The sequence below is a fragment of the Macaca nemestrina genome, chromosome 17 (genome assembly GCF_043159975.1).
Source record: "Macaca nemestrina isolate mMacNem1 chromosome 17, mMacNem.hap1, whole genome shotgun sequence".
Lineage (NCBI taxonomy): Eukaryota > Metazoa > Chordata > Mammalia > Primates > Cercopithecidae > Macaca > Macaca nemestrina.
Genome location: NC_092141.1, coordinates 68,121,217 through 68,139,920, shown reverse-complemented (window position 1 = coordinate 68,139,920; position 18,704 = coordinate 68,121,217). Strand labels below are relative to the sequence as shown.

The following is an 18,704-nucleotide window of genomic DNA, read 5'->3' as shown; positions in this document are numbered from 1 at the left end:
CCCAGCTAGGATCCACCAACTTTGAGCTTTGAGTAATATTATTCATTTAAAAATGTTTTTCAAAGAATTTGTATTAATTGTTATTTTTTGAGTTGGAGTCTTGCTCTGTCGCCAGGCTGGAGTGCAGTGGCGCGATCTCGGCTCACTGCATCCTCTGCCTCTCAGGTTCAAGCAATTCTCTGCTTCAGCCTCGCGAGCAGCTGGGATTACAGGTGCCCGCCACCACACCTGGCTAATGTTTGTGTTTTTAGTAGAGACGGGGTTTCACCATCTTGGCTAGGCTGGTCTTGAACTCCTGACCTTGTGGTCCACCTGCCTTGGCCTCCCAAAGTGCAGGGATTACAGGCATGAGCCACTGCACCTGACTGAAGTTGTGTTAAATTTTAATAGTTATAGGAAGAGGGAAGAGGATAAGAACAGCTCTTTAGAGTTTCAGTATTGTGTTTTGCTTTTTGAGATTATAGGCTCTTGATTGTGATCTTTGACTTGTCCTAATAATTCCTTCTTTTTTTTTTTTGAGACAGAGTTTCGCTCTTTTTCCCCAGGCTGGAGTGCAATGGCGCACTCTCAGCTCACTGCAACCTCTGCTTCCCGCGTTCAAGCGATTCTCCTGCCTCAGCCTTCCGAGTAGCTGGGATTACAGGCATGTGCCACCACCCTAGCTAATTTTGTATTTTTAGTAGAGATGGGGTTTACTCCATGTTGGTCAGGCTGGTCTTGAATTCCCGACCTCAGGTGATCCACCTGCCTCGGCCTCCCAAAGTGCTGGGATTACAGGCGTGAGCCACTGCACCCGGCAATAATTCCTTCTCCTCCAGCTCTAATTTCTCTCTACTCATTTCTATATAGTTTAATCATGTAAAGGGTACAGCTGTGGGATTATGTAGATGTCAGAATCAGCACCAGTTAGCAAATAATAAGATTTCATTTATCTGGATGAATTTAAGGAAATTCCTGTCTTTATTGATACTTTAAATGATCACCACAACCAAATTTATAAGAGAAGTTTCCACATTTGTCCTGTGTTTGGAAGTAGAATCCTTGACCTGTAAGGAGCTAGAGGTACTGTGTGTTTTAATGACATGCAGGGCAGGTCAGCCAGGTTGTATTCATTGGCCATTAGACCTACCACAAGTTGAAGTTTTTTTTAAGAGTGGAGGCAGTTGAAGGAAAGTCAATTGGGTGTGTGCATATAATTTAAAATCTAATACTTTTTTTTTTTTTTTAAGAAAAGCTAGATTGCTTCCAGTCTGACCCTTTTGAACTTATATTCCTGATCAGAATAAATGAAAAACTATATTTCAACTTTGAAAGCCTATAGTATTCAGAAAGGAAGAGTTGATTTAGATAATGAAATAAGTGTTCCAAGCAGTCATTTTTTTAAATTTAAACTTTATTTTTTACCTCCCTCAGCTCGTACCTATAAGCAGTCATTAAAACTAAATTTTAGAAATGCTATAATGTAGGACCTATGAATTTTTGCCAGGATAAGCATGAGTTTTAGTTTATACCTTTTATTTTGGAATAATTACTGTTAGCATCTTTTGTTTTTTCTTTTTTTGTTTTTTTTCTAAGACAGGGTCTTGCTGTGTCACCCAGGCTGGACTGAAGTGACAAGATCATAGTTTACTGCAGCCTCCAACTCCTAGACTCAAGGGATCCTCCTCCCCACTCAGGCTCTTGAATAGCTGAGACTACAGGTGTACACCATGATTAAAAATTTTAAAAAAAAAAATTTTTTTTTAATTTATGAAGATAGGGTGTCACTGTGTTTTCCTGGCTGATCTTGAACTCCTGGGCTCAAGAGATCCTCCCACCTTGGCTTCCCAAAGTGCTGGGTTATAGGTGTGAGCCACTGTACCCAGCCTTAATACCCATTTTATCTCAAAGTGGTTTGTATGATATATTATATGATCATCTACATCTAAAGGAAATTCAGAGATCTAAGTGAGGTTTTAAAGGGAAGGTACAGCAGCAAAAAATACCTTTTAGATCCTTTTGAGGCCTTCAGATAATCAGATGCCATACTGTTTTTAGAAAGAATGACCCTGATAAGTCTATGTTTGTCAGAATGACTCAATTTTGGTGGGGAGGTGGGTTGGGAGGCAAGAAATAAAATATCACCACTACTATCATTGTCATCTTTACTACGATTATTACTATAGTTATGCCCTGGGGGTTTGAAATCACATTTTTCCTCCTTCCTCTTTCTGTTTTTCTAGTATAACATTCAAAAGGAACAAAAGGCAACTGGGCGCAGTGGCTCACGCCTATAATCCCAGCACTTTGGGAGGCTGAGGTGGGCGAATCACCTGAGGTCAGGAGTTCAAGACCAGTCTGGCCAACATGGTGAAACCCCGTCTCTACTAAAATACAAAAATTAGCTGGGCATGATGGCAGGTGCCTGTAATCCCAACTAGGGAGGCTAAGGTGGGAGAATTATTTGAACCCGGGAGAGGGAGGTTGCAGTGAGCCAAAATGGCACCATTACACTCCAGCCTGGGTGACAGAGACTCCGTCTGAAAAAAAAAAAAAAAAAAAAAAAAAAAGGGACAAAAGGATTCAGAGTGAAAAGAAAACCACTTACTTAAGTGAACCTCAGAGACAACCCCACTATTTCCAATTGCATGGTGGTTCTTTCACAGAATCCATATATATACTATATATATATGGATAATATACTAAGCATTGTGCACTCTTAACTTTCCCAAAGGATAGCATGCAAGCACATTTTCTAGCGGTTTGATTTTTTCCTCTTAATTGTACGTCTTGGAGATTTTTCTGTAACTAGAAGGTTTTTTGTTTTACTTTTTGTTTTTGTTAGTTTTTTTTTGAGACGGAATCTCACTCTGTCCCTAAGACTGGAGTGCAATGGGGCAATCTTGGCTCACTGCAACCTCTGCCTTCCGGGTTCAAGCGATTTGATTACAGGCGCCCGCCATCATGCCCAGCTAATTTTTGTTTTTTTGTAGAGATGGGGTTTCACCATGTTGGCCAGGCTGTCATGAACTCCTGACCTCAGGTGATCCACCCGCCTTAGCCTCCCAAAGTGGTGGGATTACAGGCGTGAGCCACTGCACCTGGCCTGTTTTTTGTTTTATTTTAAAGTAATTTTAGATTTGTAGAATAGTTACAAAGATAGTACAGAGAATTTGGTATACCACTCACCTATATTCCCTACTAGAGTATCCGTATGCTAACTATAATACAATTATCATGGGCCATGTGTGGTGGCTCACACCTGTAATCCCAGCACTTTGGGAGGCCGAGGCAGGCAGATCACCTGAGGTCAGGAGTTTGAGACCAATCTGGCCAACATGGTGAAACCCCGTCTCTACTAAAAATACAAAAAATTAGCTGGGTGTGGTGGCGCACACCTGTAATCCCAGCTACTTGGGAGGCTGAGGCATGAGAATTGCTTGAACCAGGAGGTGAAGGTTGCAGTGAGCCGAGATCATGCCACTTCACTCCAGCCTGGGCGACAGAGCAAGACTCTGTCTCAAAAAAATAAATAAAATACAAAAAAAAAATTGGTCTGGTGTGGTGGTGCACATCTGTAGTCCCAGCTACTCAGGAGGTGGAAGTTGCAGTGAGCTGAGATTGCACCATAACACTCCAACCTGGGCGACAGAGTAAGACTCTGTCTTAAAAAAAAAAAAAAAAAAGGCTGGGCACGGTGGCTCATGCCTGTAATCCCAGCACTTTGGGAGACCAAGGCAGGTGGATCACGAGGTCAGGAGATCAAGCTCATCCTGGCTAACATGGTGAAACTCCTTCTCTACTGAAAATACAAAAAATTAGCTGGATGTGGTGGCGCACGCCTGTAGTCCCAGTTACTCAGGAGGCTGAAGCAGGAGAATCGCTTGAACCCAGGAGGTGGAGGTTGCAGTGAGCTAAGATCGCGCCACTGCACTCTAGCCTGAGAACAGAGCAAGACTCCGTCTCAAAAAAAAAAAACCAAACAACAACAAAAATAAAACCCTGAAAAGAAATGCTCTACAAATAATAACTTATTTAATTGTGTACTTCTCAACATTTATTTGATTTGCCTTAATAAAGCTATCAATTAGCCGCAACATTGGAAAAGTATAAAAACTTTTTATATTTTTCACTGTTTTAAAACTTGCCCTCTTAAAAATTAGGAGCACAACACCAAGTGAAAAAGAATAAGAAACCCCTATCATCAAAAGTGTTTGTTATACAAGAAAAAATTACCAGTACATCTTTTAGTTCTTTAACGTGGTTATAAGCAATTCTAAGTCCTGTCTTCATTAATAATTCACTGTATGACCTCATGCAGATCATGTCATATTTCTCATTCTTTGTACCTTCCTTTGTAAAATGAAGAACTTGAACTAGACACTCATGTCATTTCTTGGTCTAAAATTCCACCAATTTGCGGATTTAAGCTGAATTAAAGCTACCCTATTAAAATAAGGCTAATTGGTTTCTTTAATGTTAACATAAAAACATAAACACCATCAACTCCCACCAAAGTGAAATATTAACAGCAATCACTAATCCCTGGTAGTGAAGCGCAAAATATTTTCCACCTACTCCCAACATAAATGTAGTCTCATCACAATGACAGGAACACCAAATAAAAGTAAACAAAATACTAGGTGTCAGTGGGGTTGGTGATGACTTTTCAGATGGAAAACCAAAGGCACACCCATGAAAGAAAGAAATGGTAAGTTAGATTGTATTAAAATTTAAAACTGCTCTGCAAAAGACACCGTCAAAAGAAAGAGAAGACAGAACAGTTTGGCGGTTCTTACAAACCTAAACCTATTTTTTAGCATTCAGTCCGGCAGTCATACTACTTAGTACTTAACCAAAGGAGCTGAAAACTTAAGTCTACACAAAAACCAAGAACATGGATGTTTATAGCATTCTTTATTTGTAATTGCCAAAACTCCACAGCAGTCCATATATCCTTCAGTAGGTGAATGGATAAGTAAACTGTGATATACCAATGGAATATTATTCAGCCCTAAAAAGAAATGAGTTATCAAGCCAGGAAAAGACATGGAAGAACCTTGGATACATATTCAGGAATATGTGAAAGAAGCCAATTGGAAAAGGCTACATAATGATTGCAAATATATGACATCCTGGAAAAGGCAAAACCGTGGAAACAGTAAAAAGATCAGTGGTTGCCAGGAGTTTGAGGGGAAGAAAGTAAAGGGATGAACAGGTGGATACTGTGGATTTTTTTGAGCAGTGAAATTATTCTCTGTGATACTGTAATGGTAGATAAATGTCTCTATACATTTCGCAAAACTCATAGATGATGATATGTACACCGTATCATGATGATGGTAGGTACACCAAGAGTGGACCTTAATGTACTATGGAGTTTGGCTGATAATGATGTGTCAGTGTTGGTTCACCTATTGTAGCAAATGTATTATAATAAATGTGCAGGAGGCTGTGTCTATGCTTTCAGCTCAACTTTGCTGTAAACCTAAAACTACTTGAAAAAATAAAGTCTGTCTATCTAAAAGTAATCACAGAAGTTACTAATTACAATAAACTCATATTCAGTATTTCTAAAGCACTTCTTCCAAACAGCATGTATATTTTAAAACTTTACTAAAAAACTGAAACGTAACAAATTGGAAACAATGGTTACTTCTAAGAAATGAAACAGGAGAAAGGAGGGCTTTCTTTCGTTTTTTTACTTGTTACAGTGTAGCCTAAACTTTTAACAATATCCATTTTACATTAGTATTATTTGTGTTAGTAGTATATTTTAATAAAGGGGGCCACAATGCACTAAAAAATTAAAGACATTGCTTGCTCAGCCTTTCCTCACCTGTGACCAGACTATTAAACTAGATAACATATCTAGAGGTAAGATTAAAGAGGTTACAAAAATTGTAAAAAAAAAAAAAATTTTTTTAAGTTCTACCTATGAGGTCAGTCTAATAAAATGTCTCAAAAAAAAGCATTTTACAAAAAAATGTCCTTATTGGTCATAATTTTAACAGTGCAAATCACCTTTGAAAGACTGTGTGCCTGTAATCCCAGCTATTCTGGAGGCTGAGGCAGCAGGACTGCTTGGGCCCAAGTTTGAAAACAGCCTGGGCAACACAGGCTGTTAAAGAAAAAAAAAGAAATGGAGAAAAATGGAGAGAAGGGAGTGGGCAAGAGTAAGAATGTGAAAGATCTGAGTCTTTACCTTGGTTAACTTGAATAAAATATAAACTGTCTTGTATGAACCAGCCTCTTCTCATTTTATTTACATAGGCAACATGGCAGAACCCTGTCTCTACCAAGAACAAAACAAAACCACATTAAACAAACAAAAATTAGCCAGGTGTGCTAGTACATGCCTGTAGTCCCGGTTACCTGGGGGGCTGAGGTGGTAGAATCAATTGAGCCTAGGAAGTAGAAGCTGCAGTGAGCTGTGATTGCGCCACTGCCTGGGTGACAGGGAGACCCTTAGTTATTCTAAATCAACATGTAATATTCACTAATGTACTAGAAAATGTTCTTATATAGAGTATATAGAAGAAGAAAGAGTTCCTGGACTTAAAGAACATGCTTTATGGTAGAGGAGATAAGTAAACAGGGAATCACAGTACAGGTACCATAACAAAGGTATGAACATAAAGCTAAAGGAGCACAGAGAAGGAGTGTCAGACAAGACTTCGAAGTTACAAGAATCTATAAATATGTTAAAATTCATAGAACTAGGCTGGGCATGGTGGTTTACACCTGTAATTCCAGCACTTTGGGAGACCAAGGCAGGCAGATCACTCGAGGTCAGGAGTTTGAGACCTGACTGGTCAACATGGAGAAACTCCATCTCTACTAAAAATACAAAAATTAGCTAGGTGTGGTGGTACACGCCTGAGATCCCAGGTCCTCAGGAAGCCGAGGCAGGAGAATTGCTTGAACCTATGAGGCAGAGGTTGTAGTAAGCCAACATGTCGCCACTGCACTCCAGCCTGGGCGAGAGTCAGACTCTTGTCTCAAAATAAATAACCCCATGTTCTCACTCGTAAGTGGGAGTTGAACAGTGAGAACACACGGACACAGAGAGGGGAACATTACACACTGGGGCCTGTCGGGGTCGGGGGCAAGGGGAGGGAGAGCATTAGGACAAATACCTAATGCATATGGGACTTAAAACCTAGACGAGGCCGGGCGCAGTGGGTCACCCCTGTAATACTAGCACTTTGGGAGGCCAAGACCAGCCTGGCCAACAGGGTGAAACCCCATCTCTACTAAAAATACAAAAAAATTAGCCAGGTGTGGTGGCGGGTGCCTATAATCCCAGCTACTCAGGAGGTTGAGGCAGGAGAATCGCTTGAACCGGGAAGCGGAGGTTGCAGTGAGCCGAGATCGCACCACTGCACTTCGGCCTGGGCAACAGAGCCAGACTCCATCTCAAAAAAAAAAAAATCTAGATGACGGGTTCATAGGTGCAGCAAACCATCATGGCACAGGTATACCTATGCAACAAACCTGCATGTTCTGCACATGTATCCCAGAACTTAAAGTAAAATTTAAAACAAACAAACTAAAGGTTTAATTACTTTAAAAAGGTAGTACACAGTTATTGTTAGGATGAAGTTTTTTGTTTTTTTTGTTTTGTTTTTTGTTTTGTTTTGTTTTTTGTTTTTGAGACACACTCTTGATTTGTTACCCAGTCCTAAATGCAGTGGCTCAGTCAGCTCATAGCCGTCTTGAACCCCTGGGCTGAAGTGATCCTCCTGCCTTAGCCTCCAGAGTAGCTAGGACTGTAGGACTAGGACTATAGGTACACACCACCACACCCACTAATTTTTTTGTAGAGACAAGGTCTTGCTTGCTATGTTGCCCAAGTTGATGTCCAACTTCCTGGCCTCCAGCAGTGCTCCCAGTTCAGCCTCCCAAAGTGCTGGAATTACAGACATGAGCCACTGCGCCTGGTTTATTCTTGTATCATTAAATTGTATAGACCTGTAGAGTAAAAGAATCGATATTCGGCTGTACATTGGTGTTCTATAATATAATGAGGTTTGAGTTAATCTCAGTATTTGGATATTTATGATTTAGTAATTTAGAAGTACTTTGCAATTAATACCTTTAAAGTAACTTAAAATGTTAAGTGTTACAGTAGAAATTAAAATGCCAAGTAGCAGGTGTTTGGAGGTTAATTGAGGACAGAATTTCAGGCTGGGCCAGGTGGCTCAAACCTGTAATCTCAGCACTTTGGGAGGCTGAGGCGGGCGGATCACTTGAGGTCAGGAGTTCGAGATCAGCCTGGCCAACATGGTGAGACCGCCCCCGTCTCTACTAAAAATGCAAAAATTAGCCAGATGTGGTGGTGTGTGCCTGTAATTCCAGCTACTCCAGAGGCTGAGGTGGGAGAATCCCTTGAATCTGGGAGGCGGGGTTTGCAGTAAACCACGATGGCACCACTACGCTCTAGCCTGGGTGACAGACCAAGACTCCATCTCAAACAAAACAAAACAAAAGGCAGACTTTCAGGATTAATAGCTGTTTTTAATTTTTAAAAATCATTTGTTGATTATTGCTTTTTTTCATTCCTGAAATACCCACTCTTAAGTCCTTTTTTTTTTTTTTGTCTTTGGAAAGCATACTCCCGTCCCTTGCTATTCCATTTTTCTCCTTTTTTTCTTGGATAGACTTTGCCATACAATTTTTGTTTTTATTATTTTTATTGTGGTAAAAATGCATGTAACATAAAATTTATTACTTTAACTATTGGAAGTATATAGTCCAAGTCAAGTGTAGTGATGTGGCGCCTGTAGTTTCAGCTGGTCAAGAGGCCGAGGCTTGGGCTCCTTGAGCCCAGGAGTTTAAAGGCAGCCTGGTAACATAGTGAGACCCCCTTCTCTTAAAAAAAAAAAGTATACAGTTCAGTGGCATTAAGTACATTAACAATGTTGTACTACTATCACCACCACCATCTTGTTCTAGAACTTGTTCAGCACTGCCACACAATTTTAGCACCTAATTGTTCCCTAGTATTTGGCTGTCATGTTAAGTATCAGGTGTAAGAGATAAACAAAACTCAGTTCTTGTCTTCAAGGACTTCACAGTCTAGTGAGAGAAACGTAATACTTACTGTACAATTTGACAAATTACATGTTAGAGCTCTGCATCATTAAATTTTATTATTGAATTAGAATTTAAATTTTACCTTGAAAAGGCAAAGTAACTTTTTGTTAGGTTAACATTCAAGTTATATCATTCCGCGCACCGAATTCATTTAGGCTAGACCAAAAGACTGAAGTCTTTAGTCTTTTGATTTAGGTAATTGTGGGACTCTCATATCCTAATGCCTTACACTTTAAGACTAGAAGGGAACCAGAAAATTGATATTTTGATTTAAAACCAAATAATGGGCTATTCCTTCCTGATGAAGCAAGGAGACTTGTGAAAACTGTGATTAGAGGGAACTTCTTAGTTGTCTGCAGTTATCATTTGTTGAAACTGTTTTTACTTATTTTAGTTGCAGTGACAACTTGCTTGATTATGATCAAATACATCATTATACAGGCATGTTTATCTCCATTGCAGATCATCTTAAGGAATAGTTGCTTTGGAAACTGTCAAGAACTTATTTTTAATTTCTTGAAAAGCTGGGAGGTATCAATTGATTTAAAGTTTAATGTCTTAGCAGATTTAGTTTAAAATGATGTTACCAGATTGAGCAGTATTTATTAAAATATATATTTTATTTTCATTACTATGACTTGTTTTCTTCATTATTAAAGGTTTAATGCAATATTGCTTATAAAAAAGTGAAACAGGCTGGGTGCAGTGGCTCACTCCTGTAATCCCAGCACTTTGGGAGGCTGAGTTGGGTAGATCGCCTGAGCTCAGGAGTTTGAGACTACCCTGGGCAACATGGTGAAAACCCATCTCTACTAAAACAGAAAATATTAGCCAGGCATAGTGGCGTGCATCTGTAGTGCCAGCTACTTGGGAGGCTGAGGCACAAGAATCACTTGAGCCCTGGAGTCGGAGGTTGCAGTGAGCTGAGATTGTGACACTGCATTCCAGCTTGGGCTACAGAGTGAGACTCTGTCTCAAAAAAAAAAAAAAAAAAAAAAAAAAAAAAAAAAAAAAAAAAAAGGTAAAACAGCATGGCTCTTTGTAAGACTCTGTAGTCTTCCTAATGTAGTCAGTCTAAAAGAGTTGGTGTCCCAAATGGTTGGTAGTGTTTTAGTTTGCAATTTCAACACTTGTTAGGAGAATAAAAGTTCAGATTACTAGGCCTAGATTCCTAATAAGTTGTGTTTTGTTTTGTTTGAAATAGGGTCTCGTTCTGTCACCCAGACTTGGAGTGCAGTGGCTTGATCACAGCTCACTGCAGCCTTGACCTCCTGGGCTGAAGTGATCCTCCCACCTCAGCCCCCTGAGTAGCTGGGACTACAGGTTCACACCACAATGTGTGGCTAATTAAAATTTTTTTTTGTAGAAACAGGGTCTCACTGTATTGCCCAGGGTGGTCTTGAACTCTTGTCCTCAAGTGATCTTCCCACCTCAGTCTCCCAAAGTGCTGGAATTACAGATGTGAGCCACTGTGCCCAGCCCTAATACATTTTTATAAAGTTTTTTTCTTTCTTTCTTTCTTTTTTGAGATGGAGTCTTGCTCTGTTGCCCAGGCTGGAGTGTGGTGGCCCAATCTCAGCTCACTGCAGTCTCTACCTCCTGGGTTCAAGTGATTCTCCTGCTTCAGCCTCCCGAGTAGCTGGGACAGGCGCATGCCACCACAACCAGCTAATTTTTTGTAATTTTAGTGGAAATGGGGTTTCACTATTTTGGCCAGGCTGGTCTTGAACTCCTGACCTCAGGTGATCCACCTGCCTCAGCCTCCTGAAGTGCTGGGATTACAGGCGTGAACCACCACGCCTGGCCCATTTTTATAAATTTTTAAAAAGTTGGAATTTGTGGTGTGGTTTTGATTGTCTACTGAAAAAGAACGATTGCAGTGTTCTTTTAGGTTAAAAATAAAAAGAAAAGTTAAAAATAACCCTTAGTTTGGTTAAACTGTTAATAAATTTGACACGTACTGCTATTGAAAAATAACTGTAATCATCTTTTTTCAGGGTAATCACTTTGATCAATATGAGGAAGGACACTTGGAAATTGAACAAGCATCACTTGACAAGCCTATAGAATCGGTAAGATTATCAGTGCTTAATTTCGGGTCTTAGCCAGTTAGTTAGGTAGTGTTTGTGTGACACTTGATGTGAGTGAAGTTAAACTTATTAATGACCAATAGTACAGTTTAGAGTTGTTTTCTTGCATGCCATACAGTAATCAATTAGAATTTGGGATGTAATCTAATATTTAATATGTTGGGAAATCAGTCCAAAAAAATCTAGAAACACATTAGAATTTTGATGGAAAAATATCTTTCTGGCCCATACTAATAACTTTGTTGAAGGCAGCAAGTTAAAGTTTAGCATTTTGTGAATTGAATAAAGGAGTAAAATGTATTTTGATCCTTTATAGCTTCACCTCTCCTGGGCAATATAATTATGTATGAAATGTTCCTACATAAGTAGACTATGTATGGACATTTTTAAAAAATATTGTATTAGAAACATTCAAGGAGTAATATGTTTTATTTACCAGACTCTTGTGAAACATGGCAAGTTTGGTCTGTGTAGCTTAAGAATTGTCTGGTTTTTGTCAAAAGCTGATTGTTTCTATCTTTTCACACTACTTAGTTTTGGACACTGATGATACCAAGCAATAGAACAAGGAGATTTATTTACCTGGCTCTTAGTTTTAAAAAAACTTATTAATTTTTGAACATTATTTTCATTTTGAAAAACGCTTTTTTTTTTTTTTTTTTTGAGACAGAGTCTCGCTCTGTCGCCCAGGCTGGAGTGCAGTGGCCGGATCTCAGCTCACTGCAAGCTCTGCCTCCCGGGTTCACGCCATTCTCCTGCCTCAGCCTCCCAAGTAGCTGGGACTACAGGGGCCCGCCACCTCGCCCGGCTAGTTTTTTGTATTTTTTAGTAGAGACGAGGTTTCACCGTGTTAGCCAGGATGGTCTCGATCTCCTGACCTCGTGATCCGCCCGTCTCGGCCTCCCAAAGTGCTGGGATTACAGGCTTGAGCCACTGTACCTGGCCAAACCTATTATTTTTAAATAACACAGTCTATTGTTAAAATGTCTAAACTTGTCATTATTGTCAGCATTTACTATTTGTGCTTAAGTGTACATGTTTAATAATGATTTCAGTGAGTTATTGGTAAAACTTGAGTGGGGAAAAAAAGTCAAAAAGGGAATCTTAATCTTTATAACCATCCATGGCAAGCCCACCCCTTCCCCTTAAGAAACACTAGCTTCTTCCTCAGGAAAATAAGAAGGCAATTTAGAGAATACGGATATTTTAACTTTAATTTTTATTTTCAAAACTGTAACATAGTAAAGGATCAACATATATTTATGTTCCTAATTAGGTTGGTGTTGTGTGTTTGTATGTGTGTTTAGATGTTTACAGAAATTTACACAACTTGGGGTGTTCGACATTTTTCTTCCACAGCAGTTGGCCCATATTAGCTAAGCAGCCATGATCTGGTTTGTATTGCACGGTCTGCCTTTTTTAATTTCTTCTCTAGGGTTTCTTTCTCCCCACCTCCCTTTCTTATTTCTGTCTTTCTGGTCCAGTGAACACTGCATATAGTACCTTCTGTCTTAATGTGCTGGCATGATGCTAGACTTAGGCATGGCAGTAATTGATGACGCATGTGATAATGCTGCAGAGGGAGAATTCTCATCTGATATTTCACTGAAAGCCTAGTCTTGTGTTTTGACATAAGGATAAATTGCCAAGCCCACTTTGCTAAGTTAAAAATCACCGGGGTTTGTGCCTTGTTCTGTATCATTTTGGGGATTATGACAAGGCAGAATTTTGTAATGAAATCTGTAGGCTAGACAGTATCTTGTATTTGCAAACTAATTTAATTTTTCCATTTCAATTTAAAAAACTGGAGGGTCTGGCCGGGTGCAGTGGCTCACACCTGTAATCCCAGCACTTTGGGAGGCCAAGGCGGGTGGATCACAAGGTCAGGAGTTCGAGACCAGCCTGGCCAAGATGGTGAAACCCCATATCTACTAAAAATACAAAAATTAGCCAGGTGCGGTGGTAGGCGCCTGTAGTCCCAGCTACTTGGGAGGCTGAGGCAGGAGAATGGCTTGAACCTGGGAGGCGGAGGTTGCAGTGAGCTGAGATCGTGCCACTGCACTCTAGCCTGGGTGACAGAGCGAGACTCGGTCTCAAAAACAAACAAAAAACAGGAGGGTCTAAGTTTAAGACCAAGCTGTCAGAATCAACTCCCCAGTACCATATTCTACAAGGTGCATGGTTGGTTAATATTCTTACACAAGCTATAATTCTGTGGATACTCAACAGCAGCAGGAAATTTAATTAGATGAAATTTGCAACCTAGTATTCATTATTACAATACTCAACAAATAGTTTTTTAAACCACTAAATTAAATGATATTTAACATTTTTTAAGCCTAGAGGGATACACTGAAATATTTTTGGAAATTTCATTCCTATGGCACATGAGGCTAAAGCTGTTTTACCTCTCATAATGTCCAGGACTTTTTCTGCCACATATAGGGAAAACACTATCAGAAGGCAGTCTAATTGAGTAATCATTGTTGAATAATCTCATTCAGTAGGAGTAGAATTGATATATGCCTTATTTATTAAATAGTGCTACCTTCTCCACTTAAAATAGCAAATAGTATATAATGCTCAGGCTGGATATTTAATTTTTTTAAATAAATAAATGCATGTTCAGAAATGTATGTTAGTAATGACACTTTCAATGAAAATTTACTTCTGAAAGATAAATATATGCATTATTTGTGATGTGATAGTTTAGGTTGTAGGAGAGAACTTCATGGCCTACATTGTATTAGATAGACATAGGACATAGGATCTGGGAGAATAAATAAAGATGTAAGAAAAAATAAGAAAAAAAAGGTATGACACACAAGATAAGAGGGATCTTATTTCTGTTGCCTGATCAGTTGGAAGTAAAATTTTAAGTGTTCTTTTTTTTTTTTTAACATTTTTTTGACATTTTTTTTGGTCACAGAAAATTTTAAGTTTTAAGAGAAACTCCTACAGTGATTGGCATCAAAGTAGGTAGTGTTCCCTCCCTCCCACCAAACAAAAGAAGTCCCTTATCACCTAAGGAATGCCCACCAAATAATAAGTAAATATTTAATTATATGGCTGGCTGGCTATATTAAGCTGTTTTGTTTTTAGGGGGAAATGGTGTTGCTTCTAACACAGAAAGAGTGCTGAATTAAAATCTTTCTCTGCAGCAATATCTATTGAGAGGTGCTGACTGTTTTGCTACAGCATGCAACTCAAAAGTGGCTGGAAATATGCAGCTTTGGGAGTCTACAGATCATTGCAGGAGCTAAAGGTCTAGTCATTTTTTTTTAACTAAAGGTAATCTGCAGCAGCTGGTAACCGTGGAAGTCTCTGCACAGGTTTGTGCCAAGAATATGCCTGTGTGAAGGGTTATTGTGAGTATAGGATTAAGGTCTTTTTATTTTGTAGTAGGCTAGATTTGATGCAAACCAGCAAGATGGGAAATGAGACATGAAGATGCAATAATGTATTATGCTTTTAGTGAATTTCTGAAACCCAGATTTGTTAGTGAGATATTGGTATTTCAATTTTAATAGGCAAATGTTGAAAATACGTCAAAATCCAGCATTTGTAAAGCATTTAATAATATTTTTGGAAAAGTTTTATTTTCCTTATTTACTTCAACCAACCAGATATCTTTCAGTGAAATTTTTCCTCAAGAATAAAACATCTTTTTAAGAAAATTATGGAAGAATTACTGAACAACTTGATTATCTCTATTAAAAACAAGTTGGAAAGTGTTAACATTTTATCTCTATTACGAAAAACTTTGAATTTGAATTTTAAAAGTTGTTATTGCTTTATGAGATATTTAGGTCTCAAATGTTATAATTATAACCTCCACTTACTTAAAGACAAAATTTTTACAAAACAAAGCTTGATCTAAAGCCATAGCTCCGTCTAGGATTCAATCACAGCAGAATTAGTTGGTGTTATTTAGGATATATGGTCCTTTATGACCTTTATCATAGTTAGAAGATGAGGAATCGGGCCGGATGCAGGGGCTCACCCCTGTAATCCCAGCACTTTGGGATGCTGAGGCGGGCAGATCATGAGGTCAGGAGTTCGAGAACAGCCTGACCAACATGGTGAAACCCTGTCTCTACTAAAAATAAAAAAAGAGCCAGGCATGGTGGCACACACTTGTAATCCCAACTACTCAGGAGGCTGAGGCAGGAGAATCGCTTGAACCTGGAAGGCAGAGGTTGCAGTGAGCCAAGATCACGCCACTGTACTCTAGCCTGGGTGACAGAGCGAGACTCCGTCCCAAAAAAAAAAAAAAATGCACCAGGCATGGTGGCTCACGCCTATAGTCCCAGCACTTTGGGACGCCGAGGCGGGTGGATCACAAGGTCAGGAGATCGAGACTATTCTGGCTAACACGGTGAAACCCCATCTCTACTAAAAATACAAAACTTAGCCGAGTGTGGTGGCACACGCCTGTAGTCCCAGCTACTTGGGAGACTGAGGCAGGAGAATCTCTTTAACCCGAGATTGTGCCACCGCACTCCAGCCTGGGCGAGACTCGATCTCAAAAAAAAAAAAAAAGAAGATGAGGGTTCAGATGGGAGAATGACTTTAAGCTATATAGAAGGCAAAATGCCTGCATCATAGACTTAAAACATGTTGTTATTGTTGTGGTTGGAAATGCAACTACCCATCAGCCATTAGTCGGCCCTTGCTCTACCTGACAGGTTTAAAAATTAGTGTAAGCTTCAAACTCCAGTTGCTGATGTTTAGTTTGTGCATCTTAAGGATTTGGAAGTATATGTATAATTGGGTTTTGTCATGTTGCATATCTGTCTAGATCTGTGGACTCCACTAGTTCCAAACTGTAACTCTATAAGACTGCTGATTTGACATTTAGCAGTGACCATATATGGACTGCACTAGAAATAATGTGCTTCTTGGAGCTGAATGGTGTAGCATTACTATGTGGCTTTTCTCTTTAGTCTTCATTGTGTCATCTGTAGTGAGCTCTAGAGTTTTTGTTTTGGGAATTTTTACAACTTGTTTGCATGGGTTCACCTAGTAGCCTTGGTTCTTGCTTATAGTCTTTAATACACAATCAGCAAAGCTTACAATCCACTCAAGAGACTTACTGTTTTGTCACTGTTGAAAATGGGCTAAATGATGTAAATTGAATGTGGCTGTAACTAAAACAAAATTCAGTATAGAATTAGTATTCATCCAGTCATGGGCATACCTACAGCATGGTTTTCTCTTGAGACGTAATAGGCTGTTTCCTACTGTAAAAACTTACAGCCAGCTTCATACAATTAAGTAAATTTTTTCCTGTGTTTTGGCAGGCTCCCATCATACATGTGTATTGGTGGTGCTGTTGCCAAAATGATCATTGTTACTGTGGTGGCATACAGCTTCATGGAGCAGAAAGTTTCTACTTGGTATTTAATTAATAAAAATGTTGAGGAATGGCTGAAACAGTTAATAAGTATTTTTAAATTGCTGGTATTGTGTTTTCAGCATATTGGTAGTTTATAATACAGATTTCTCATTTTCAAAGATCTTCCCACTTAAAAATTACATCCCTTTTCTCACATGTTTATTAAAGAAGAACAAATGATAAAAATGTAGCATTTTAATGATATATTTATGTGTAGAAATAGGGGGAGAAAAAAAGGCCAACTAAGGTAATCTAGGTGAAAAAGTTTGAGTTTTCAGCATAGCTCCATGGTTTAACCAGAATTAGAAGAACTTCATTTCCAACCAAAGAACAGGCCACACAGCCACCATTTTGGGGTCTTGAGCAGAGAGAGAAAACAAATAGGTGGTTTGTGAGAACTCTGAATTATGTAGAAAACCAGCTTTTCTGCGTAATAAATAAGCTTTGCCTTATTTATTAAAGTTAGGATTTCTTTGGAATTCTTCCATGTACATTTAAATTGTATCAAGTTGACTTTAGAAGAAAAAAAAAGTAAAAGCAGCCTGCCTCTATCATGCATCTTTGTTAGTTGTTAACCAGAGTTTTTAAAATGAAAAAATTTTCTGTAATTTATTTTTGGTTCTATGAGATTATAATTAAACCCCAAATTATATATTTAAAAAACAAAAACTGAAAGATTTTTAGTCATTATTATAGTAACTGAAAGTAAGTAAAGAGTTACTTTTTTAAAAATTATTTTTAAAAATAATTACTACTTTGGAAATAAATTGGCCGGGCATGGTGGCTCACACCTGTAATCTCAGCACTTTGGGAGACCGGGGTGGGAGGACCACTTGAGAGCCTTGCAGGTCAAGGATGCGGTGAGCTGTGACTGTGCTACTGCACCCTAGCCTGGGTGACAGAGTGAGATCCCGTCTCAAAAAAAAAAAAAAAGGAACAAAGAAATTTAGTGTTCATTGCCCTTGTTCTGTCTAGATTACCTGTTTGAGCTGTAAGCTACTTGTGCCAACTTGGTGTTATAAATAGCGTCCGTGGGCCAGTCGTGGTGGCTTATGCTTGTAATCCCAACACTTTGGGAGGCCAAGGCAGGCGGATCACTTGAGGTCAGGAGTTTGAGACCAGCCTGGCCAACGTGGTGAAACCCTGTCTCTACTAAAAATACAAAAAAAAAAAATTGACCGGGTATGGTGGCATGCTTCTTCTATAGTCCCCGCTACTCAGGAGGTGGAGATTGTAGTGAACTGAGATTGCACCACTGCACTCCAGCCTGCTACAGAGTGAGACTCCGTCTAAAAAAAAAAAAAAATCCTGAAATAATTGGCAAAAATTACAGTTGTAAACAGAAAGAATAGATTGCTTGTTTCCCGCAGACAGGTTACTGAGTTTCTTGTTCTTTCACAGAGAAAGTTTTGATCATTTCAGAGATAGACAAGTCTGGTTTGTTTTACTTTGTTATAAATTATTTTGGTGTGCCTCCTTGTGTTAGCCATCATCCTTAAGCCTATTGGATTTTTGATGAATGTTTATAAAACCTTACCTTAAGCCTATTGGATTTTTGATGAGTGTTTATAAAACTTTTTTTTTTCTTTTATTGGTAGGAAGGGAGACCATACTGAATACTAGCCCTTCCTGCAGAGTCACAGAACTACCTTTTTTCCTCCAAGAGCAGGTAGTTTGAAATGATAGGAAAGGTCCAGTTTTTCTGTGTTGGTCATTCATTTACCCTAGGAGGTTGGTGAGGGGAGGAGATTCTGGGAGATGTGTCCATTGTGTCTGTTGTCTTTGTTATGACTGGAAGGACTTAGAGTGGCATGTTAAATATTTTATTATAGTCCCTGAGAAAGTAGATTTAATTAAAGAACAGTTTTAAACTAAAGTTTTAGAAGAGAAATGCCACTACATTTTCTATCAATGATTTTTTTTTCTGAGAAGGTGACAGCCATCCTCTTGAGTGGTTTTGTAAAAGTGGTGCTAATGTGTATAACCTTAATTTTTTCTTTTTTTTCTCCCTCTCCCTTTAACATTTGCTTTTCCTTTCACTGTTGTCAGTCACAACACGCTGCTCTTGAATCTCTCAGCTGGTCTTGACTCGTGAATTTACTTATGCTTTCACTCTTTAATAAATACATTACTTGCAA

General features: G+C 38.9%; 1 protein-coding gene across 10 annotated transcripts in view; it reads left to right on the top strand.

Annotated features, from left to right (window-relative positions):
- The window catches only part of LOC105469019 (G-patch domain containing 8), a 105,686-nt gene that overhangs the window by 14,105 nt on the left and 72,877 nt on the right, over positions 1 to 18,704 (top strand). For 5 of the 10 annotated variants that reach the window (XM_011719531.2, XM_011719539.2, XM_071083256.1 and 2 more), the window contains one exon: positions 11,076 to 11,150. In XM_011719531.2, coding sequence (XP_011717833.2) covers positions 11,076 to 11,150 — 75 coding nt within the window. Of the gene's footprint in view, positions 1 to 11,075; positions 11,151 to 12,527; positions 12,563 to 18,704 lie in introns of those variants that run through there. The other 5 variants (XM_071083258.1, XM_071083260.1, XM_071083255.1 and 2 more) reach the window with 2 other exon arrangements.